General features: G+C 41.2%; 1 protein-coding gene and 1 long non-coding RNA gene across 6 annotated transcripts in view; one reads left to right on the forward strand and one right to left on the reverse strand.

Annotated features, from left to right (window-relative positions):
• Window positions 1-25,108, reverse strand: part of SLC9A9 (solute carrier family 9 member A9) — a 674,266-nt gene that overhangs the window by 285,871 nt on the left and 363,287 nt on the right. For all 5 annotated transcript variants that reach the window (XM_021071131.1, XM_021071130.1, XM_021071133.1 and 2 more), the window contains 2 exons: window positions 7,272-7,410; window positions 3,245-3,350 (listed from right to left, as the gene is read on the reverse strand). In XM_021071131.1, coding sequence (XP_020926790.1) covers window positions 3,245-3,350; window positions 7,272-7,410 — 245 coding nt within the window. The remainder of the gene's footprint in view (window positions 1-3,244; window positions 3,351-7,271; window positions 7,411-25,108) is intronic.
• On the forward strand, window positions 8,165-17,037 carry LOC110256511. Its single transcript, XR_002338103.1, has 2 exons — window positions 8,165-15,036; window positions 16,819-17,037. It is a non-coding gene; the product is annotated as an uncharacterized LOC110256511 (long non-coding RNA).

The raw sequence follows: 25,108 nt of genomic DNA on the forward strand, positions 1-25,108 counted from the left end.
TCTTTTCTTTTTTTAGGGCCACACTTGCAGCATATGAAGTTGCCAGGCTGGGGTCGAATTGGAGCTGCAGCTGCCGGCCTACACTACAGCTCAAGGCAACACTGGATCCTTAACTCACTGAACGAGGCCAGGGATTGAACCCGCAACCTCATGGTTACCAGTCAGATTCATTTCTGCTACACCAAGATGCGAACTCCCAGAAATTCGTTTTTCAAACGAAATCTTATGTAGAAACCCAATTTGTGGAAACAAAAAGAGGAGTGAAGTAGGGCGGCAAACCTGGAGCCCTGCTCACTTGATGGGCATCCTTGAACACCCACCTAGCAATGTCAGGGCCTGGGGAATTGTTGGAAAACCTCTGGTTGTAAATGCCATTCCTAGGACCTAGGACAGACATTGATGTGTAAAAGGCCCTGGGATTGCAGGTTATCACTATCACTCATAAACGATTTAAGAGCTCATTTCATTTCATTCACTGTATTCATTATCAAATATTCATTTGTTAAGCATTTTTTTTTTAATTTTCTAGATTTTGGCTTTGCATTATATTAGTTTACTTGTGGACTAAAACTAGAAGGATTTTCTTATTATATGAAATACCTTCAGAGAATTGTGATTTAATACCACATTGAAAGTTGATATGAGAAACGACTGCATGAAGAATGGCTCTCCATCTTGTCTAAAACAATATATTGTCCATTATGGTACTCAGAGGCCCTTACATAAAGAAGCATGTGATGAATTTCCCTAAAATTTTAGGGAAAAAAAAGGTTGCCCGTTTTTAGAAATAAGTGTGATTCATTTTTAATTCTATATTATTCCTACATAATTCATCATGTTTCCCTTTCGGCTTTGGCTGCCAGAAAGCTCAAAGCTATATTTATTGCCAGACCACAGCAATGAACAGCTGCCTAATTTTGCAGAAAAACTCCATCCCAAAGCAGTTGAGTGTCTACCCTCAACTAAATGGTCCCATGATATACATGGTTCATGTTATGAGTTGTCTCTAATCCAATTTAGAAATAGGCAAGGATTAAATAATAAACAAACGCATAAGTAATTTGGACTAAGCAGGCTTGGTCTTTGGCAATACAAAGTGCTCACACCTAAAGTCTGGTTTGTATCAAATGCCTGTTGGGCATGTTGCTTAATCTACTGTTTTGGATGTGAGCACTTCCCTGGACGCAACTGTGGACATTTGGATCTTTTTGCTACTGAGGCCCACACCTGCAGCCACACAACCCACGATGCTGGCTCCTTAGAGGTGATATGCATGACGTCTAATAAGGATATCCTGTTGAAAACAGTGGCAGAATAACAAGGCACAGATAAACTAGCCATTCATACATGGACCATAACCTTTAAATGAGTCAAGAAAATAAGATCTTGTTGAAACGGGACAGGAAATACTAAGACAATTGACACACTGAAAAAAATCTTAGGCATGGGGAATGTATGTGTGTGTTTATTACAAAGTTCAACAGTAGACTATAAAATATCAGGTGAATTAAGATACTAATTTACCTTTCCAGAGGGTCAAATACCTCATTCTAATTTTTAACATTATTTATATTATTTTACAACAAATTAAGTGCTGAATAAAGCATAGAATGTGGAAGAAAGGAAATCAAAATTTTTGAATGACTGATGTAAATTGTTTCCTCTAATATTTCATTTAAGGAACACTAGTATTCTTTTTCTCTGGAATGTGTATGCTCTTTGGCAACCTCTGTAATAACATGGTAAGGCACTAATATAATGGATGTTGTGTTGGAATGACTTGGAATGATACAAGGGCCCGGGAGGGCGGACTCTCGTAATGTCATCTTGATTATGTATCATAAGATCTGGCAGGGTGGCTGTCTGTATCAGAAACAGACCCTCAAAGCCTGTGGGAATTGTCTGGTTCCCGTGGCTATGAAGTAAGACAGGTCAGCTTCCTAGAGTGACAGCTTATCATTATAAAAAAAGATTTGCCATGGCTTTCACAGGAGATCCCAAACCAGTCTAGAAGCAAGTGGACTCGAAGGCTCTTGGAGCTCCAAATATCTTCCTACTCTTGGGGGCCTGCATCATATTCCATAGGTAGAATTTCATTCAAGGTAGCAGTCATTGGTACCCATGATTCCAGGCTCTGCAATCAGATCTCTTAAGTTTGAAATCCCAGTCTACCATGTATTGTTAGATAAGTAACCAGAGTATAGTAACTAAATTTGGGTCTTTCTGTAAATTAATGAGAATACCCATGAAAGACAGTTAGCCAGCACGTGGATCATGGTACACTTTCACTATATGTCAACTTTTATTATTATTTACACTTAAAGTATCACCTATGAAAATGCAAGATATGCCCAGGGAGGCGTATCTTAGCACTTCAAGGGGGGAGTCTCACCACTTGAATTCAATTAAGATGTAGTGAGCAGGCAGGGATCCAGGAGTGAACCCCAGAAGAAGCAGGAAACTCGGGCAAAGGAGAGAAATAGCTTGACATTTGCTCAGAGCCACAGTGATTCTTCTACATGGAAAAGCACCCAATCGTTGAAGCTAGCCAAGTGTAAACCCTCGCTGTTGCAGAAAGGCAATCTAATTGCCCTGAATCCAGATACAGGATGGGTGGCCCCCAGGACCTTAGGCACTGCTTCTTTCTCTATCAACTGTTCCACCTCAGAGGACTCTACATATAGACCTTCTACGGTAAGAGATATTAAACTCTGGAACCACCATGTTAGCTCCTCATTTTCTGGCCTGCCGTGGAGTGTCTGCAAAGATTTTAAAAACTGCTGTGTGTGGAGGTGTGCACCCAGGAGAGGCTTCCTAGGTGGGCATCACTGTTAACAGCCAAAGAAAAGCCACAACCCTGTTCTTTGCAGCAGGTGGGCGTCCCTTCACACTCTGAGCAGAGACTCCCATTATAAAGTCATCCATCACTTTCAAACATCAGTCATTCATAGATTTCAACATCCCCTTCCTGACCAGCAAGGAGAGAAGAGGAAATGGCAGTTTGGAGACTTCTGGTTGAGCTGTTATATAAATGAATGATTTTTTTTCCCCTCCACAAGGTACCCAGGAGGGATGTGACACAAACCTACAATGAAAGATTTCATTTCACCTCCTGCTGGGTCAGGGAAGGGGATGTGTGTGTGTGTGTGTGTGTGTGTGTGTGCGTGTGTGCGTGTGCGTGTGTGTGTGGTGCGGGGGGACACACACGTAGCCACACATCCAGTTTGCAGAACAAAGCACTGACCTGTTAGGCCAGCGGCCTCGGCAGACAGGAAGGCGCTCCAGGACAGGAGGAAAAACAGGCCTGTTTCCAGCATGGGGAACTCACACAGTTTGGTAAATTTGGTCAAGTGACAGAGACACGTTAAGGGAAACAACTGTTTTTACAGATGAATCTCCTTTTTAACTAAGAAAAAAACTAATCTGGTTGTAATAGTTTTAGATGAGAGAACTGATTTTCAGGCACGACTGTAACTCTCACTGAGGCTTACTTTGAAGGCCAGCATGAGTTTCATGCTCCACTGGGGGCTGAGCACTCTTGTAAAAATGCAAACTGGGGTTCAGATAAAAAAAGACATCTTACTAAGAGGAGAAAATCAGCTAAGTGTAGACACAAAATCTCTGAGAATTGGCCTCAGTCCTTGGGGTGTGCCCTTCAGGAGACTGGCAGATCTGGGAAAACAAGGCCAAGGAGCATGTGGCTAGGTGATGTGCTGCCAGCACATCAACATCAGAGAAGGACACTGCTCCCTGGGGAGCCCTGGGCTATGGACAGATCATCTTGAAGGGCCTTCTTTCTTGGGAATGTAAATTGGATGAGGAGGAGCATTTACATTCAGTGATAGGGAAGCTGCCACCCAGGCCCTCTTTGTATAAGTAGGATGGAAGAAAAGGTGTATTATTTCTAGGTCAAGCAAGATGCTCTTTGGCAGGCAATGGTTCATTTTGGCCAGGGTGAAACTTGATCAATAGTCTATAAGTTGCAAATAGAACAACTGCACGGTGATCTGAGTCATGCAAAGAATGGGTTACAGGGAGATGATTAGGAGAAGGTGCTGGATAGGAAAGGGCTACACTGCAATTGTGTCCATCATTAGGCAGAAAATGCCCTGACAGATAAGATGTTACATTGCGTTTTTGTGCTTCTAGGACAAAATCTAAAAAAAAGTTCCACATCAAGAGCTGTTTAGTAGAAGATCTGGGTTTGAACCTTGGCTCTGCAAGTCACTGGCTGTGTGATTTTTGAGCTTCTCTGAGCCTTATTTGTATCCTAGGTGAATTGGCAATAAGAATAATAACTACTCGCACAGTGTGGAGAGTAAAAAGAGATGACATATATTTAAAAAGGTGTTGTTTTTTTAAAATTTTTTGGCCACACCCTTGGTATGTAAAAGTTCCCTGGCCAGGGATCAAACCCAAGCCACAACAGCAATCCAAACTACAGCAGTGACAACACTGGATCCCTTAACCCACTATGCCACTGAGGAACTCCTAAAAATGTTTGTTTTTTAAGTCTTAAAAACAATCTTACAAAAAATACCAAGGATAATGTCACAGTTGGGAGTGTGGTCTTCAGAAAGCAACCACCTCTACCTGGGCTCATTCATTGTATCAGCTTAGATGCATCCCCTGGCCACTCTGTGCCTTGGTTTCCATGCCTGAATTGCACATAAGGATGCAACTTATCTCTTAGGTATATAAACCACTTACAATATGTTAAGAACTCAGAAGAGGGCCCTGTATGCAAGAAGGAATGTGTAAGTTTTTCAACTAGGGAGATTTGAATAAATTTGTTTTGTAAAACATCTTTTCTGGAAAGAGATTCAGTAAGGATCTGGAGACAATTCTTTATCTAGAGGAAAGTATGGGCTGCCCTTAACCCCTTCTCTAGCATCTGCTCTTGTTACTCAGAGGGAAGGCTTTGTTTCTATGAAGTTTGTTTCACTGAATCCCCTCTTATAGTGTGTTTTAAAGACAATACTCGGGCCAGATTCAGTAACAGTGGGCATAAGGGGTTCTTCTCTTTCCATGGCCATTAGAGGTTCAGTTCTGAGTGAAGCCCCAACTTGTCCAGAGTCCAGGGGCCCACATCCTGAGGAGGCTTTGCCTAGTTATGGAGGTACCCAGCTGGTTATGATGGTGGAATTGACCATACTCTTGTCTCCTTTGCAGCCTGAGTTTGTGAGAGCCAAGGCCAGAGGGCACCACCACTATTTCTGAGCCCCTCTCTCTTCCTTTTCTGTATCATATCTCTAAGATCTGGACCAATCTAAGGGCATAAGTCCAATCTCCAGGAATATTTTTCCCTTCCCTTATCAATTTGTTTACTTATGCGTCCATACATTCCCTGTGCAGCAGGCAGATAAAAGTTCCAATCTCAGCTCCTCTACTTAGGGCAGTCCCTGGGGCCAAAGATCTGGCTTTAAATCCTTGTCTTGAAATGTCCTAGCTGTATGACCTTGGTCAAATTGTCTAAACTTATGTGTCCATTTCTTCAGTTGAAAATTGGGAGAATAACTGTATTTCTCTGCCTGACATGTCACCAATAACAGATAGATTGTTAGTTCTTATTTTTGTTGGAAGTCAGTCCGACCTTTTCTGGCTGGCTTTATTTTTGTCAGTGGAGTTGACATTCTCCAGGGTTTCCAGGACAAAACTCTGGGGTGGCCTTTTGATTCTCTTCTCTTCTTTATCTCTTATAACCAACCATCACTAAGTCCTAGAGATTCTTCTGAACATTGACCTCCTTCCTGATTTTCCCCCACAGTTCATCAGTTTTCCTTGATTTTAATCCTCCTCCTCTCTTTCACTCTACACATCAGTTCCTCATTTATGTTCTAAGGACAGGACTTTCAGTGTCACTCTCCTGAGCAGAAACCCTAAATAGCTAATTGTGGACAACAGAAAGAAGCTCAGACTCCTTTGAATAACACTCCAAGATACTCCACCAGCTGATGCCATCCTGCTATTACCAGCTTATCACCCACTACTTGCCAGACGGAGCCCTCCATTCTCTCAGGCATGACTGCCATGGGCCACAGCAGTCCCCTCCTCACATCTTCATGAATACTGGCCTTCTCTTGAATTGCTTATTATGTAGCCTTTGCATGTATCCTATCTATCTTTCAGGTCAAGCCCAAGTCCCATTCTGCATGTAAAAAATACTTTTCAGATTATTTTCCAGAATCACAAGATTAGCCAAGAGTCTGTTGGACTATTCCAGACACAATAACCTCATCCTGATTTGAATATTTATAGTCTTAATAAGTTGGCTGTGGTTTGGCACTCTCATTTTCTATCCAACCCTTACTCTGGAGCTTGTCTTTCCAAGTTGGTCATTATTTAAAGGCAGTGTCTATGTTTTTTTCATCTTCTGACTTAGAAACCTTTAGTAGAACCTAGCTTTTTAGCTATTGCTCAGTGAACTTCTGGGCCAGTCCTCACCAACATTTTGCTTTCTTTTCCTTGACTCCTGACCCCTTTAGCACCTTTCTCCTTTCTTCTTTTTCTTTTCCTCAAGGTCTTTGGCCTTTTTCTCTGCCTTTTTTCAGCAGCCTCTGTTAAACCCTCACACTTGACATCAGCGTTCTGGCTTTCCTCTTTAAATGTAACTTATTTTTGCCTTACCAACTATTTTAAGTGAAGAGCCCACCAGACCAGCTTCTTTCCCTGGCTCAAGTCCTCTAAGAACTCTACCCATCCTCTTGCTTCTCTACTGAAAAAGAGAGAATGAGAAGACACAATTGCCAATGACAAACATCGTATCTGCATTGCTTGCTGTTTCCCTTCCATAAAATAGCCATGCATGCTTGTTTAAACCCACAGTGATCTTTGGCTGGGCCAATCCTGTGAACTAATGATTGATACAAGTTTAAAAGGGAGGCAGAAAATGCCTAGTTTACCACTCCCAGTCAATCCTATTCATTCCTGACCTTGGATCTTCAATTCTTTCTCTCGACTCTAATATAGCCAATCATGATACCCCTGTATTCCTAGGTGGTAATTTTTTAAGACCTTTGATATCCTAGGTCAGACAGTATGAGTAGTGTGAAAACTGGCCTTGGACAGGAAAAGAGCCTGGTCCCTTCATCCACTGGTATCAACCTACGCTTCCAGGGATGGCTCAGAGTCAAGATGGCCCCAGTGGTGCTGTATTGCACTTAAACAAGACTATGCAGCCACTTCCTGGCCTGAAATTTGTCCACCCACAGAAACATCCCAGAACCTTGACTGCTCTTAACAGTCCCCAGCTTTCCACATACAAAGGATATCAGTGCCGTGACAACAGCATATGCTGACCCCATTGCAAACGACCCAGCGAAGATCCCCAGGAAATTTCCCACGGACTGGAAGAATGCTGCAGCATCAAATGCATTTGGATTCTCCTTGGGACTGTAAATGGATATAGAACTGAAAAGAGAAGAGAGTGAAGGTTAGTCAGTGACTCCCATCTCATGACTCAACCACCAGACATCAGAATTGAGCACCCATTTTTGGGAAGGGCAAAAACACCCACTTTAGGTGCTAGTTGGAAGAGTTCAGGGGAAACAGATGAGGAAAGGGGAGGTGGATAAGGTGGAAAGGTTTCCCCTTCCTTACAGCCCAATCCCATGGGATCCATATATTGCTGCCAGTCAGTAAACATTTTTATATTGGAGGGGTCGTAAAGAATATTGTTTCTGAGCAAACTAGGCATTAAAACATTGTAGGTGTATAAGGATTCTGCTGAGGAGATAGATAACTGTGAATTATTTAGTGGCCATATGTCTTCAGTGCTGTTATATATTCACAAATGTTCCTGATAAAAAGTGCACTTTTATGGCCTGTGCACAAATGGGTGATACAAATCACAGCATGCACAAAATATTCTGCTGTAATCTTGTCATAAACTACAAAGCATTGCTCCTCTTCAGTGTAACCCTTCAGAAACAGAGCTCCAATGACGTTTTGAGCATCACAGTATTGACCCCTTGGGAGAGACAAAACTCTCATTTTCCCACTGAAACAAATGGCAGCAGCTGCCAGGGGTCATCTTTTATACCCCAATTCTGGTGGCTGCCAACAGATTTATATCCACTGAGAAAAATCAATCCACCAATAGGCAGTCTGCTCACTTAAATATTTTTGAGGACGTCGTATTTGCTTTTTTTTTTTTTTCAAACCAGGACCCAAACTTCACAGTGTTAATGTAAAAGACAAGGTATGTCCTATTTTTGGAGACATGAACTCCATACGGTAGCATTCAAATGAACAGATGTGCTAGAACCAATAGCTTTGGGGAGACTAACAAAGTAACATTCTGGATTTTTTTTTTTTTTTGCAGTTTTTATTTCAATATAAGATCTTTAAAGCTAATCTGGTAAAATCAAGAGTTTCTCAGTGCTTCTGGAAGGGACTCTCTAATCCTGTAGAGAGCAAACATTACACTAGACACACTGACTTGAGATGAGATTGGATTTTACAGAGATGTAGCTGAATCTTTTATGGCCTGAATGATTAGAGCACGTTAACTCTCCAGCCTGATTTTTTGTGTCTAGAGACTAGTTAAGAGAGAGCAGGGGGAGTGGATTCCAATTCTCCTCCAGGAAGATGTATGGAATAAAAAAGGTAATTTTAAATGTTTCTACTTTTTCCCTGGATGTCTTTAAACCCCCAAAGTAGGCCAAACACTTCTGCTTTGATCACGTAATTGGATAAGGAAGATAAATGTGGATCTCAAATGCAGCCCTGAAATGTATGCGAGAAAGGGATTGCCTTTGAAGTGTTTTTCTCTTTGTAAAGTGTTGTGCTTTGCAGAAAAAAAGGAAAAGCAAACCCATATTTGGGTCCTTTGTAGCTGATAGTCCTGGGAAAGGGTATAAAACCCCACAGCCATTCTGAAACTTGCTGCCCAAAGCTACGTGTGTGAGCTGATGTGAACATATTTCTTCATTCTCATGAAGAAATAATAGAGACGAGAAAACATTCCAGTTGCAGTTTGCCTTTCGAATAAAGGTTTTTGCACAATAACACAGTTTTGTAAATAATTATGTTAAATCCTAAGGATGTTCCCAGCAGATCCGATGCAGAACAGGACCCTTTTTGCCTCCATCCTCACATTTGCATCCCCCACAAGTGTTTTCTCTGCCCTGTACTTCCCAAGCTTGAAGCACTGCCACTACACCTCTTAGCCATATACCATGTCATTATTTATGTAACATTTGTCTTTAAATCATACATTTTTATTCAAATGAAAATATTATTTTTAAAATAATACTAGGAAATCATAGATTTAATGTGCTTATTCTATTGCTTTTTAATACATATGAGATTATGTAATTATTAAATCTGAAAAAAAAAGTTCCCCCGTGTGTCACCCACCATCATCTGGGTATCCCCACTGGTTCACAGTCTGCATTTTGGGAGATGTTGTTTGCTTCCTGGGCTTTGATCCCCACCCAACAAGGTACAGCCAAACTCCATACCTTACCTGTGGTGTTTGGCTTAACTGAAAGGAAGAGCTTAATTCTCCTTGATCTATGGAGACTTGTCGAGTGAACTTGCCAACCGTAAAGTGCCTAGGATGTTACTCAGGATGCACAGGGTATCTGCTAGGTACCAGGTGATACATTAGGTGCAGGTGTTGGGGGCAGGCAGGGAAGGGCATAGAGAAGAGAAGCAGAATTGGAGCCTACAAACATTTTATTGAACACAGGCAAGGCAAAGGCAGAGGAGCCTACGATACAGATGACAGCTAGCTCTACTCCCAGTGCTGAGTGTGACTGTGAAAGATGTATAGCATTTATGGGGCAAATGAGGAAATGAGCACTATTTCAGAATAGAGGGGATGGCATTGAGCAAGGAAGCAAGTCAACAACTGATGATGGGGAGAGGGTATTCCACTCAGAGAAAAAAGTGGAAGCAAAGGTGAGGAGGTGGGAGAGTGGAGGGCACTTCAAGGTAGAGCCAGATAGCTATGGCTGCAGCCTGGGAGCATGTCTGTGGGCATCTGCAGAGGGATAAGGGTAGGTAGGTAGCATCACTCAGAGCTTTACATTCCATGTTAAGAATATACAAAAAGCCATCGCATTTACCTTATATTTAGTCCTCTTATTCTTACTTTACAAATTTATTCATTTCTATAACACCTCTGCCAGGTAAATCATGCAGGTTGGTTACCTGTCCTTTTTCTTTCTTTTCTCCCCTCATCTTTTAAAAAATAAAATACAGAGACTAATGGTCAGAGAAATAAAGATCATATAGCTACTAAATTTAAAATGTAGCTTTTGGAGTTCCCTGGCAGCCTAGTGGTTAAGGATCAAACCTGCTGTGGCTCAGGTTTGATCCCCGGCCCAGGAACTTTCACATGCCATGGGTGCAGCCAAAAAAAATGTAGATTTCTTTTTTCTCCCTTAAAAAAGTGATCTTTTGGGGAGGAAAACATGAACCCACATCTGGATAGTCGAGCGAGTGTGGCTGTGACTACAAGAGCAATATGAGTTCAGGTACCAGAACCTTTAATTTCATGCCTGGAAGGAACATGAGCGGCACTCTCCTGTACACAAGGATAGAGCAGAGCACGTTATTTGGGGCCATAGCGCCCTTTCTCTATTCCACTAGCAGGTGAGGTGCAGGGCTTCTCCTGGAAACCTGCTTTCATGCCTGGCTTCTGCTCCTGAACTTAAGCTTTGCGGGGTCTTGTTTCTTCTTGTATGCCCAGGACACAGCCTGCTGCCTGGCCCAAGGCAGGCTATATAAAGGCTGATGGAATGAGGCTGACTAGAAAGTAGAATGAAAAGAAGGAAGACATGCAGGAAGGAAGGAGGTTTGCAAAACTATTTATCTCTTAAAACGAATCATCGTCTACAAGATGTTTTATTAGGCATTTTTTATATGTAGTCATGCCGTGGGGAGTTTTAGGGTCATCAATTCAAGACTAAAGACAACACTCAAGAGACTTAACTTGAGCCTCATAGATCTGATCCTTATTGGCTGTATGGCCTTGGGTATATTACTTCACTACTCAGGCTGTTTCAAAGTCTGTAAAATGGACATAATGATACTCATCCCCCAGAAATGTAGGAGGATATGAGGTACATTTAAAACTTATATTTGTCTTGCAAGCCATTTCCTGAATGCTGATTATATGCACAAAAAATAAACTCTCAGTGAATGTTGACTTTCATCACCTGTCATCATCATCATTCTGCTAAGAACTTCTACAAGCTCACAGTGACAGAGAGCAGAGTGCTGTGGCCGAACCAGGCCTCAGTTCCAACTGTGGGCTGATGGGGTGTGGCTCCCCTCCCAGCACACCAGACTTCCAGGTTGCAGAGAACCTAGTCACTTTTGCATGGGAACAGAAAGGTCTCCAGGGAGGAAATGGCCATGGAAGTCAGGCTAGCCGGTCATGTTTAGCTAGGAGCTCTTGGCTCAGTTGATTTAGGAAGAAAGGAATGTCCTCAGCAGCCTGGACAAGGATCTGCCCAAGGACAAGAACAGGCCAGGTGACTGAGCTTGAGGTGCATCTCCCCAAGTCTAGCAGTGGACATTTGGCAGGCAAAGCCCTCTGGCTTCTGGTGAAGAGCAGAATAAAGAAAGCAAGAGCTTTCATTTCTTTCTTTCATCTCTCCTCATGGCCAGGATTTTAGGAAGTTGTTCCTTTAGGCTCTTACCCCTGGCAAAGATGGAATCTCTCTCGGCTCTGGTTTTCAGTTTCCACACTAAGCCTCTGGATTATGGAACAGTAGCTGTAGAGGATGTTTTTGGAAACAACCAAGGGTTTGAGTAGTGCATGTAGAGTTTTCCAACTTCAACTCGAGAAAGGATAGATTATCATGTTCTGATGGTTTCAGCATTTTAGACTTAAAAAGGAAACACCTCCTCCTCTGCACCGAGGGAGATGGTTAAACCATTAGTGTATACAAATCCTGAAATGGGGAGAGGCAGGGAAGAGGAATCCAACTTTCCGCCAACCTGTGTGATGCTTATTCTTTGGGATATCACTCTGAAGAGGCACTGTTTATAGCACAAGCTGATGAAGATAGATCTCTGATTCTCTAGATTTCTGGAAAACAATATTTGAGCTGTATAGAACTAATATCCTTGAAAATATCATGACACAGAAATACACAGTGGTCTTTAAATATTCATCTCATAAATTGGAAGTAAGTCCGGTTATTGATTCATTCTGTTCTGGAATAGATTATTCAGCAAAAACTAGTTTGATGACATCATATTAGATCTAGTCTCGGAAATAGAAGTGTGTATCTTTTATTCAAAAATTTTGAAATGGATGAAATATCCTAAATTCCTTTGATGAGAGCAACATGAATAATAGGATCATATTGCTCATGGTATCATTTAAGATTCACAGGTATGATCGAAACTCTACATTTTTTCTCAACCACATTTCTTTTCATCTTTATGATGCTCCTACAGGGAACCCCCTGGCAGCCTAGGCAGCATTAAGAGCACAGGGTGAAAATCTCAGTCCTGCCACTTCCTGGCTATGTGACCTCAAGCAAGTTTCTTAGACTATAGGTACCCAGTTTCCTATGATGATGATAATTTTAAAATGATAATAAAATGAGGGTGATAATAATAGTGATAATAGTAGTGTAATACCTATCACACAAGGTTACTATGAGAATTCAATGAATTAATGTTTAGCAAGATTTTGAAATGGTATCTGGCATATAAAACTAGATAAGCATTTCTTATCATCCTTCATCAAATAACCTATCCTTCCTCCTCCCCTTCCCCTCTTCCTCCTTCTCTCTTTCTCTCTTCTGTCTCTCTCGGCTTGGTTTAGTTCTAAAAGAAGTACCTCAAACTAGATGTCCAACCAGTACCTCAACCAAAACAGAACTGAGATGTCATCTCCTGACTCTCACCCTCTGACTGATTCTTGGTCTAGAAGCTTTGGGTATCAGGGATCATTTACTCTTATGCACTGTTTTGTGTGGAATGGCACGTGGCACATAGACTCAATAAATGTCAGTGTTGAAGAAGGAGGACAAGAAGGGTGAGGAAGAGAAGTAAGAGGAAAAGAAAGTAGAGATGAAAGTATTGCAATTATGCTGAGAGTGAAAATGAGATAGTGTATGGAAAGTGTTCTATAAATGGTACCACCATCATTACCAGAAATGCCATCCCTTCCAAAACTCTGGCCATCTTCCCATTCTGGGCCCAACTGAGTCATCTCTCTCTTAATTCTTACAATCTTTCTCAAGACCACCCAGCTTCCAATACCGCCCACTCCTATTACTCTTTACCACTACTGCTAAAATATTTTCCCACAGTTACTCACAGAAACTATTCAACAACCTCAAGTTCCTGGGCAGCTGTTCTTTCACAATGATGCTCTCCTCTGATGGGTTCTTCTAACTCCCACAGTCCACTCACTGTCCTGGGTACCTAATTGGAATAACCTGTTTCTCTGTCTTCCAGTCCAGTCTCACTTCTTCTGTTAACATGGAGTCAATACTACTTTAAGATTTTAAAGGAAAGTATTAAGCAAATATATCACATCCCTTTTAGTATTTCTATGAGCTTAATAATTAATGGGAAAAGGGGGAAGATGATTACTATAGCCAAAGATATACAAAAAGACCTTCCATTTTCTCTGCCAAATCTTTAATCCCTAACAAAAAAAATTAAACTACTGGCACCAGTTTACTATAGAGTTCTTGATTAGTTGGGACATACATATGAATTTTTTTTCCAATCACTGCTCCCAAGTGTACTATATTGAATCCTCTTTGTGCTGGGTATATAGTTCCATTAATGATGTCTTGGTCAAAGCTCATTATTCAGTTATTGAAACTTAGTACTGTCCAGCTTAAAATCTAAATCTAAATCTTCAAAGCAAGATTCTTCTCTTTGAAGAACTAGAGTGGCAGGCAGGATAACTTGGAAGGGAGGTGTCCCTCCATCTCCCTCTTGGACACCAGTGCCCCCTGCTGTTAGAGGCATGGAGGAAGGATGGGGAGACAAGGGCTCCATTTTTTTGTGGTCAAATGATTGTCCATGGTGCACAGGGGTCCCTAGCCTCACTCTGGTTCCTGCTTGCTCCCTCTCTTGGAGGCCTCTGCTGACATGGTGGCACTCCATTTTGTTGAGAATTCTCTTGCAAGGGCCACTCAATGTTCCATCTGCCTTGGCAGCTATACACATTCCCAGTCCTTTTCTATGGCTTGGATCAGGGCTACTCTGGCAGCTCAGTGACCATCACCCCTCTCTTGGCCTCCAGTCCCCTTTGTTTGGGGCATTACTGAGCATCTTCCATGGGTCATGAAGCACTGCTCTGAGTGGGCTCACCTCACTTCCCAAACACATCAAGCCAGGGAGCCTTCAGGTCCTGCTGACACAGAGGCTCCGGTCAACTCCCTTCAGAAATCTCTAGGCCTGTCCCTGTATTCTTCTGCACTCAGATGCCAAGAAGTCACATACAAGGACTCTGTTTTGAGAGGCCTCAGTCCCTCTGCACTTTCTTGCACCAGGGTTAAGCTAGAGCCTTCTTTTTGTAGGCAGTCCCAGTCTACTTGGGTGATTTCAGTGGAGTCCCTTTCACTTGACTTAGAGGAGAGAAAACTCCCTCATGGGGAGCAAGAGCAGCTTTACACCTCAAACACTGCACTCTGTCCAAGGAGGACCTCTATTCTTTCCCAATCCTTTCATCCACTGATTAGAACCAAAGAGATGGAGTTGGAATTGGAGGAGATGAGGCTAATTCTGTTGCAAACTAAGCCTACTGGTAGGTGTGTGGCCCTAACTGCTGGGAAGCCCTGCTGCTCCTTTTAGTACTGAGGCATTTAGCAACTTTTGTTTTCAGTTCTGCTCTCTAAACCCAATTTGGAAAACAGGAAAAGGCATACAGGATGACACATCTTGTGACCTTTATGTCTGGATGCTTCTAGTTTCTTTTTCCCCCATCTATCTAGAGTTGCCTTGTTATTCTGCTCAAAAGGATACATCTTAAGGAGAACTACAACATGGAGAGGGTGATGGAAATTTGTAAAAGCTGTTCTGTTTGGTTGGCCCTGAGAATCACAGGTAAGACACAAAGTAGAAGAAAAACTAATTACAGTGCTATTTTGTGTTTAAAATTTTTTATCCCCCATCTACAAAAAGAAACAAGTGGATCCTTATCTATTATTCATCTTTTAATAACTGTACAAACCTGCCTTTTCTCAAGAAGCTGCTTAATTATGAATAAGGAATTGATTTTTATGGGGCCAAGAATTGTGTGTACACATTGGAATTCATTCTGGCATCTGGTTGCCCATTATTCTGGCTTATGTTCTGCCAAAGGCCAATGAAGCTCTGTCAAGAGAATCTGCTGTAAAACATAATGACTTCAGGAACTGGGGGCATTCCAGGCACCCTGGGAGGTTAGAAGAGTTGCCTCTTAATAATAAGAGGTTCTGGCCAGAAGTTCGCTGAGCTTGAGTTAGAACCATAGGGTTTCACCTTCCCAAGGGCCAATGACCCTGCAGAGAAAAGAGCTATGTTTGGGGAGGCACATTAATCAATTCTTTCAGCTTCTAGAGGATTGTTTAGTTAATGACTGCTCCCTAAGCATCCAAATTCACACCAAAGAGTGATTTTCCAAATCCCTTGACAAATACCATTTTGCCATTTTGATGTCTGGCACAAAAGAAAAAAAGATGAGGAGAATTCTTTGGGAAATATGAGTTAGTATATCACGTACCCAAGAAGAATACAATCTCAGGCTGAATTAACAAATTTGTTCCATTAACAAATATTTATTGAGCACCTACTGTGTGCAGACATTGTTCTAGGCACTAAGGATACATCAGGGAACACAACAAAGCTTCTGACCTCATGTTCTTTGCCTTCCAGTGGAGAAGTCAACATAATAAATACCTAAGCAAATAAATAGATGATTTAAGGATAGAGACTGAAAAGAAGAATAAAGCTGCATGAGAGGATAGGGTAGAGAGTGATGACAGTGCTGCCTTAGTTGGGGTGGTCAAGAAGGGCTTCTCTGAAAGACATGGCATCCTGAATGAAAAGCGTAGGAAGAGCTTTCCAATGCTTGAAGCAGAGCTGGATCCTCAATCCATAAGTCTGAGGAGCCACAAAGATGCAGTGTGGCTGGAAGGTAGTGAATGAGGGGAGAGGAGGAGACCCAGCTGGAGATGTTGCACAGACCAGGTACTGTAGAAGCTTTCAGGACATTTATAGGACTTAAGATTTTCCTCTAGGAGTAAAAGGACATTCACTGGAGGGCTTGGGATAGAGGATCATGGTGCAGAGCATTCCAGGTGAAGTCTACATTGATAGCTGTGGAGAAAGCTGGGCAGGAGTCAGAATGGTCCTGTCACACTCCTCAGTGGCTGGAGCAGACAGGCCTCTCTTCACTGGTCAGGATGCTACCATGTGAATGAGACTTGATGAACCACAAGAAACCACAGGAAAGAGTAGGGTGGTGGGGAAGAAGATGTAAGGAAGGAGGAATGTTTAAAGGATAGATGAAGTTAGCAGAAATAGCTACAGTGAGCATTTAAAAGATTGTTATGCAGAGGAAGGACTGGCCTCATCTTTGTGTTTCCTGAAAGCAAGATAAATCCTACAAGTAAAACATCAGAGGGAGAAAGATTTCAGCTTTATATTCTATTTCCTAATTCTTACATCTTATGGAAAATGGAATGGGACCTATAAAAGGCAAGTGCTCTGTCACTGGAGATACTTAGAATGAAAGAGTTACCTGCTAGAGTGCTATGGATAAAACTCATTCACTAGACAGTTGGATAATGTAGCCTTGAGGTACCTCCTACCCCAAGAGTCACTGACTCCCTATCTATTTTCCAGCTTCCTCAGGACGACCAGGAGAGGGATGGAGGGTACTTGGCTTTCTGTGCTAACCCAAATCCCATCATTGGAAACAGCAGAGAATTCAGCAAGCAAGGGGCAGTACTTCAATGGAGATACAATGAAGACAGCAATGATTTAGGTTGAAGCCAGGTTGATAATGACATCAAGAACAGTTACAAATTTCAGCACAGAATAAAGTCTTTGACAGATTCCTAAGTGGCTCTGGTCCATTAAGTTCCAACTTTAAAATGACAAAGAGTTCTGAGTTTAAAATTGGTTAAAAGGGAAGAAGAGTTAAAGGAGGTTTGTTATGAATTATATGTGCATTTTCTTTGAAAGGAGATCTTAAATTACTTTGCAATTTAGCCTGAAAAATCTTGTCAGAATTGAATTAGTCTGTGAGCTTTGAGAAATTTTCTCTTACACTTAATATTGAGAAGAAAGTGAGTTTGAGATAGTCCTATATTTTCTTTCTTTCCTTCTTTCTTTCTTTCTTTCTTTTCTTTCTTTCTTTCTTTCTTTCTTTCTTTCTTTCTTTCTTTCTTTCTTTCTTTTCTTTCTTTCTCCCTCTTTCTTTCCTTTTCTTTCTTTCCTTCCTTCTTTCTTTCCTTTTCTTTCTTCCTTTATTCCTTTCTTTCTCTCTTTCTCTCTTTTTTGAAACAGGAATTTGAATCCCTCTACTGTGAGCCTATGCAAAAGAGAGATACACTAATTCTTATGATTTAATGGGAACTTCAACCCTTTCTGCAACTTTTCCTAGTTCCTTTAATCCTCACTAATGGAATAATAACTCCAAAGAGTACTATGGCATGTGAAACTTTTAGTCATAATAGATATAAAAAGATATAGAAAAGTAGGTTAATAGCCACTAAAGATGGAAATCTAGTTAAAATTAAAATATAATCATTAACAGGTGCAAGGAATACCAACTATTAATCCCCAAGGCTGAATTAGAAAAGGGGGTCAGGTGCTACAGCATTTACTGAGCCCTCAAAATATTCTCTGTGTTTGTTACTATGGAGAATTTACTTTGGGTCAAGCATTTTTTACTTAGGTTAAGCATTTTTATAAACATTATCTTATTTCACCCTCACATGATCCCCTGAAGTAGGTACTATTATGATTCCCATTTTATAGATAAGGAAACTGTATCTTAGATAAATTAGGTAACTTTATATATTCTAGCTCATTTAATTCTTCCAACAATCTAATGAAGACAGTATTTGCATTTTAGAGACAAACAGACTCAAGGATGGTGAATCACCTGTGCCAAGTAACTCACCAGTAACTTGAGCGGCAGGCATTCAACTCAGGTCTCACTAGTGAAAGCCTGTGTACAATGCAGACTGGGAAGTGGGAACACTGGGATCCATGCACACAGATCAATAACAAACATTTCATCTTCACAGGAAAGAGGCAAAGACTACTCTTGAAAGTTTAAGATTTTAGGACTTCTAGTACTAATTTGTAGGAAAAGTTTGTATTTGTGAATACATTCCTTCAGCATGAGTTTTGCTAGTGCTGCATGTAGGCCAGAATTTCCTCATGGAGGCCTCTTCTCCATATCAAATGGGTTTGTTATGAAATTACATATACCCCATGCCCCTTGGTGTTCAAACACCAGCTCAGCTCTCATATCATCTCGTACAGTTGTTCACCCCCTGCTGACACATGGTGACTGCTGTCTCCTTATAGTAATTACTTAATCTGTGTTCAGTGTCTTCATCTAAAAAATGGTGGTGATAACAATTATTCCTCCTTTGTAGAGTGAGGATTGACTGGGTGAATACGTTTACAGTGCTTCTACTTGGAGCATAGAAAGCACTTCATAAATGTTAGCTGTTATTATTATTGTTACTGTTACTTATATTAATATTAGTATTGGAATGATTACTCTGTGTTTCACCATTTGCTCAAAAGGAATCAATAAAAAACTGGGTTCTACTTTTAAGAATATGAGGGCATTTAGAAATTCCATTTCATGTGTCAGAATGAATCTTCTGAGGTGGAATGAGTAATACATTTAGAGTTAGATCAAATACTAAATTCATCTTTTTCTTAATGAGGCCTGTAAAGCAGAAGGTTTCTGGGATAGTATCAAAAAAGGAGACTCATGTAAATTGGTAACAATAGTTAAGACCAAAAGATCCATGGCTGTCTTGCAAATCCAACAGAGCTGAACTTCTGGCAGCCTTGCTGGAGAAGGGGACACCAAGGTAGACATAACACAGAAACCCTGTTGCTATACCTGAAGCAAAAAGTGTTCATGAACAGAAAATACCAATGAAGTTGTACAGAACTGCTGATCAGCAACAATCAAGGAAAAATCATGAGACCATGCAGTTTGCTTTCATGGCAATCACCAATTCACAGCTCACCACATGCTATATAAAGATAAAGAAGAATCTGAAGACAGGCACTTGCTTACACTGGAGCATGCAGTGCTTCATAAATGGTGTGTGCTGAGGACAGAGATGAGGGGCTGAATGCAATGCTAGTTTCCTCTGGCTAGGTCAAAGAATTTTCAGACAATGTCTTACAAAAAGCTTTCCTAATCTGAGTACCTTTCATTCCTGCATTAAATAAAACTCTTTCCTGTTACAAACAGCTTCCTGAGACAAACTGATGGAATTTACCTGGTGACAAGCCAAGTCCCAGAAAATATTTGCACTGATCAACTCATATCCCTAGATCCTCTTCTTCCACTTAGCAATTAAGTGAGCATTTGGGTCTCAAATTAACAACTTAATTGAGAATCTGCATCCATTTTTTTAGAGTTGCAGGTTATTTTGCTTGAATGCAAGATTATTTTTGGGGGCGAAGCACATAGTTATCTTCTTAAACTAATGTATTTTACCAATGCATTTGTCTTACATCTACAGATTTTCATTTCGTGTTTGAAGTATGGGAGCTGCAGACCAACAAATCTTACCAAAGGGGGTTTTGCTTTCCCATAATGCTTTTAAATTTCATTATATGTGTCCAGCAGTTGCTGTGAAGTAGATATTGCAGAATGCTATAAAGTTCCACAGTACAGTCATCTCTGATACTGGATCTTGAGGACACAGCTTTATCTGCAATAAGAATATAGACTTTGCAGTATATTTAATCTCAAACCAATATAACCTGTAAAAATTGAGATTCCAAACTCAAGCAATTAATAAGTCGTTCCTACCCATGTAATAAAGAGAGTTACTAAGACTTGGAGTCAAATGCCAACCATCAGGATGAACACTTCATTTACCAAGGCCATTGCTGAGCTTGGCAGAACACAAGCTACCTCGCAGTACCAGAAGCCAGGGCCCTGGAAGCAGTCTTGAAGAAATCAGGTTGGTTTTTGACATTTAGGTAGACGATAGCTCAGAGGCTGGGGGAAATTACAGGCTGGGTCGGGATTGGGGTGGAGGCAGGTCAGTGGAAGCTTCGAGATAGACCCAGGTCAATATGTAAATAACCAGCAAGGCTGCCAGGGAATGGATGATACATGGAGTGGATGTGAACCCAACATAAATGCACATGTGCCCTTTCTTGGAAAGAGAGTCCTTAACTTTTACATACCTTCTCCATTTAATCCATGACCTCAAAAAGGTTAAAAACCACTGATGTAAGGGTACGCCAGTGCTAATAGCAGAACAAGGAGGGAGTGGTCAGAAGCTGAGGCAAATGGTAATCTGCAGAAGGTGAGATGAGGGACAGCATCAGACAACCAGTGCAAGGCACAGGAAATAGGACTGGGGTCACAGAGGAAAGCTTGTGCCTAACCCATGACTTTTCACACACTTTATGCTCAGATAGGGCTTGCATATGGGTGCTGTGGGCTAGCAGGAAATGCATGGGAGAATATAAATAAATAATGACATCTATATAGAGAGAAAGGTGAGATTTTGAGAGTTGCATTTACACAGGAATAAATGACAGAGCTAGGAAGTGTAGCAAGTAACATCATGAAGCATAAATTAACTGTGGCTTAAATTAACCCTACTTTCTATTCATGGTTTAGCTTATGTCAACTTTATTGAGGCAAAACATCCAAAGTCACATGCCAAGACTCACCATCATCACCACCACCACTACCAGGGCTTGGCTTTCCTTAAGTCAATCAAAATGTGTGAGACACAAGAGCTCCCGGGCTTTGTCCAGTACATTCATGGCAAGATCTTTGAAAGATCCACTATTGTCATGTGGGAGAAATAGGGAATTTGGAAGAGAAATGTTCCCTGATGGCTCAATTATGAAATGAGTAACATGTTGGTAATAAAAAGCATTTGGGATGCAGATGTCTCTTTCTGAGATGGGTTAAAAAACTAGTGAATTGTTCATATTGTTTATAAGGGAGGAAGCTGGTAGCCAGGGTGGATGGAAGGAGAAGCTGTTACAAGGTGCTGGGAGATATAGGTTTCCTCTTATTTGGAGGGCAAGTGACAGGTGGTGAGGGCTGCTTTTGGATAATTCTCCTCTGTTCCTTTTATGGTAGGGGGTCCTCCTACGCTCTCTCATTCTCCCCCCCCCACCCCGTTTTGTTTTTGTTTTGTGGATTTCTTTGGTCAGGTCTCCTTTGTACTACTGATCTACCCACTTACTGGTTATGCTACCACATAGTGTTGAACTTTACTTCTTAAGTGGGACCAAGGTTACATAGAAAATACAGTCTTTTGAGAAAAAGGGCTAAATTCAATAAATATACCTCACTTCTCTTGATTAAGCATATTTATTAGATTTTGATTCAAACATATTACCACCTTCTTGGAAAATCCAGCTTAAAAAAATGCCTTGGGGCCATTGTTAGAAAGCATAAAAATGGAAATAGAGGTGAGCCAGGGATAGGAGAGAAGCATGCTCTTTAGATGAAAACAATAGAGAGAGGACTGTGCTGCTTTCATATCCGTGTGTGTGTGTGTGTGTGTGTGTGTGTGTGTGTGTGTTAGCTGAAACTTCATCAGGAGGAGGTCAGTGCATAATTAGAGATTATAGCACCATGGATGCATAAGAAATGTGACGTGAAGCCCCAGGTAACTTCATTACAGGAAAAATATGATAATCTCCACAAACCTAATGCCAGAATTTTAGGACTGAAATGAAATGGAAAGTCTCAGAGAACTGGACAAGTGCCTCTGCCATCCTCTGACTTAGAATTGGCTGACAACTAGTCTTGCACCAACTAGTCTGTGTAGGTGTCAGTGGAGAGGAAAGAGAACATTGGATCCATTGAATTATTTACCTTAAAATGTTCAGCCTTCAAAATTCTGGGTTTAAAAAAGGAACTTAGTAAATTAGCAAAATGATGACACAGAAAAAAATAATGCTATCTGGCTTTTCAAGCCATAATAAAATAAATTAGTAAAATATAAAAGGACAGTTTGTTGATAAATTGAGTGATCAGTCTGTACAATGCCAGCTTCATTTTAGAGTCTTAAATATTGAATTTGGAAAGCATATATGGCCTGTTTCTGCAAACTGTTCAGTGTTAATATTCTCTTGGACTCTGTCCTTTCTGCAATGCAATGATAATAGCCACCATTTATGGCAGGCCCCTTGCAAGCCAGAACTATGACAAGGATTTGTATACATTATTTGTAATTGTTACAACAACCCCACAGGAGAGAGAATATTATCTGCATACTACAAGGAGAAATTGAGGATATTGAGGAAGGTTAAGCTACATGGCCAGTCACATGGCAAGTAAGTGGTAGGACCAGCATTAGAACCTGATTCCAAACCTCTCCTGTTGCCCTCCCTGTCACTGCCTCCTCCCAGTAAACTCTGGGCAAGTTTATGCCTCAACAAAAGGTTAGTTATTTGTATAGTAGCAATAGGCAATTTCTTCCCTTAGGTAGTCTCTGCTAGTGAGGTGAGGTCTTTCAAGTATCTATCTGCATATTTATTTAGTTCTTCCTTTATGTTTTGTGAACTGGATGTTGGCACTTGTCATCTGGCTCTGTGTGGATTAAATCGTGAGTCACTGCAGCTGCTGATACTCAACAGCCCCTAAAAGGGGTTCAGGGTGGAGATCAGGAGTGAGGCACTCTGTGCTCTGAAAAAACTGGCAGAACAGTTCTTTACATAGTTAGATATTTTCAGGATAGTTAGATATTTGCATCTCCTTGTATCTGGAAAAGCACTAAAATCCTTCATGGTGACATCTGCTCCTTATGATTAGGATACTAGCAGCAACCTTCTGTAAAAAATGTGTGCTTGGTTGCATGTACCTCCCCCCTTTACCAAAATCACATATATACTGACATTCTCCCCTGCCTCTTAGGAGTGGTATTTGAAATGCTGCCTCCCAGGCCATAGTCCTCATTTTGCCCCCAATAAAGCTTAATTCTCAACTTTTAGGTTGTGCATTTTTTTTTTTTTAATATGGCCGCAATTGCGGCACATGAAAGTTCCCAATTGAGAGTTAAAATTGGAGCTACTGGCCTATGCCACAGCCATAGCAATGCAGGATCCGAGCAGAGTCTGCTACCTATACCGCAGCTCACAGCAATGTCAGACCTGTTAATCCACTGAGTGAGGCCAGGGATTGAACACGCATCCTCATGGATACTAGTTGGGTTCTTAACCCGCTGAGCCACAATGGGAATTCCAAGGTGTGCATATTTTTTATCGACATTTAATAGTAAACCAGTACCAAAAAGAAAAATTGTTCCAAGAGCTATTGAAACTGAAGTTGAACAGGGTCAGCTCTCCTCCAGACTGTCCCCTAGGGGCTTAAGAAAATGTTTGTTTTTGAAAAGTAGAAAGTTTTGCCTGTTATCTGGCAGGAAGCAGCATGCATATCTTTCCTTGGCTGCTACTAAATTTTGCAGACAATCAAAACATTTTTTCTATCAAATGGAGACTCTTCTAAGGGCAAAATGATGGAATCCTACACCACCAGAGCAGACTTGAAGACAGATGTCACTCTTGATGAGTTCTCTGTGAACTGTACTTCAAAACACAAGGATTTGGGGTAGTGATTCCTTGTGACCTGAGCACACTAGCAAAGGTTTTTATTTTTTTTTTTTTGGGGGGGGGAGCTTTTTGTCTTTTTGGGGCCATGGCCGCAGCATGTGGAAGTTCCCAAGATAGGGGTCTAACAGAAGGTGTAGCTGCCGGCCTACACCAGAGCCACAGCAACGAGGGATCCGAACTGTGTCTGCAACCTACACCACAGCTCATGGCAACACCAGATCATTAACCTGCTGAGCAAGGCCAGGGATCGAAACCTGCATCCTCATGGATGCTAGTCAGGTTTGCTAACCACTGAGCCACAATGGGAACTCCCAGCAAAGATTTTAAGTGGAGCTGGTGGACCTGCTTCTCCTTGCAGATAACAAGATCCTCCCAAAAGAATCATATCCCCAGAGTTCCCATTGTGGCTCAGTAGTAACGAGTCCGACTAGGATCCATGAGGATGTTTGATCCCTGGTCTTGCTCAGTGGGTCAGGGATCTGGCACAGCCATAAGCTGTGGTGTAGGTCGCAGTCTCAGCTCGGATCTGGTCTTGCTGTGGCTGTGGTGTAGGCCAGCAGCTACAACTCTGATTTTAACCCTAGTCAGGGAACTTCCATGTGTCACAGGTGCAGTCCTAAAAAGACAAAAAAAAAAAAAAAAAAATCATATTCCCTTTGCTTCAGATGTAGTTGAGCAAGACTGAATACATACATTAAATGAGAAATTAATTATATTAACATGCATTTTATGCCAGATGGTGACTCCTTCTCCACCAACAACTCTTATCAAACATCTGCCTGAGGCTACCATATCTAGGAAAATATACTGACTTCTTACAAAGAGAATAATTATCTCCTTTACTGCTGCATTCCTTTCAAGGTTCCCTTTCCTGCATCAGGATTTTAATCAGCATGTCCTTCCTTTTTGGCTAGTTTAGTGAAAGTAAAATTGTTTGAGTTACCTTCCTCTTGAGTCTCTTAATAAATGATGCAATGCCATGAATAAACTGATGAGGGTGGCATGGCTGAAGTATAGAAATAAGGGGGGAATAAATCACAAGCACTGAAAATTTCCCTGCGAATATTCCATCAAATGATGTTCTAGTCCCAAATTCTGGTTTATTTTGTGTAACAGTTGCTTGGCTGGCTTAAATTGGGAATAAACTTGGCAGTGGAAAGGAGAGAAATGGGACATACTGCTTTCTGCACAATAGGTTCTAATATGCTGCCTTGTCTTCTAATAAAAATAAAACAATCCCTAGTGGCTGGGCTTAAAGGGGGAAAGGTTTTTGTTTTTTAGTCATTTCTTGGAATAGGATGAGATGGAGCCTTTTTGCAATATGTTTCCTATA

The sequence above is a fragment of the Sus scrofa genome, chromosome 13, assembly GCF_000003025.6.
Source record: "Sus scrofa isolate TJ Tabasco breed Duroc chromosome 13, Sscrofa11.1, whole genome shotgun sequence".
Classification (NCBI taxonomy): Eukaryota; Metazoa; Chordata; class Mammalia; order Artiodactyla; family Suidae; genus Sus; species Sus scrofa.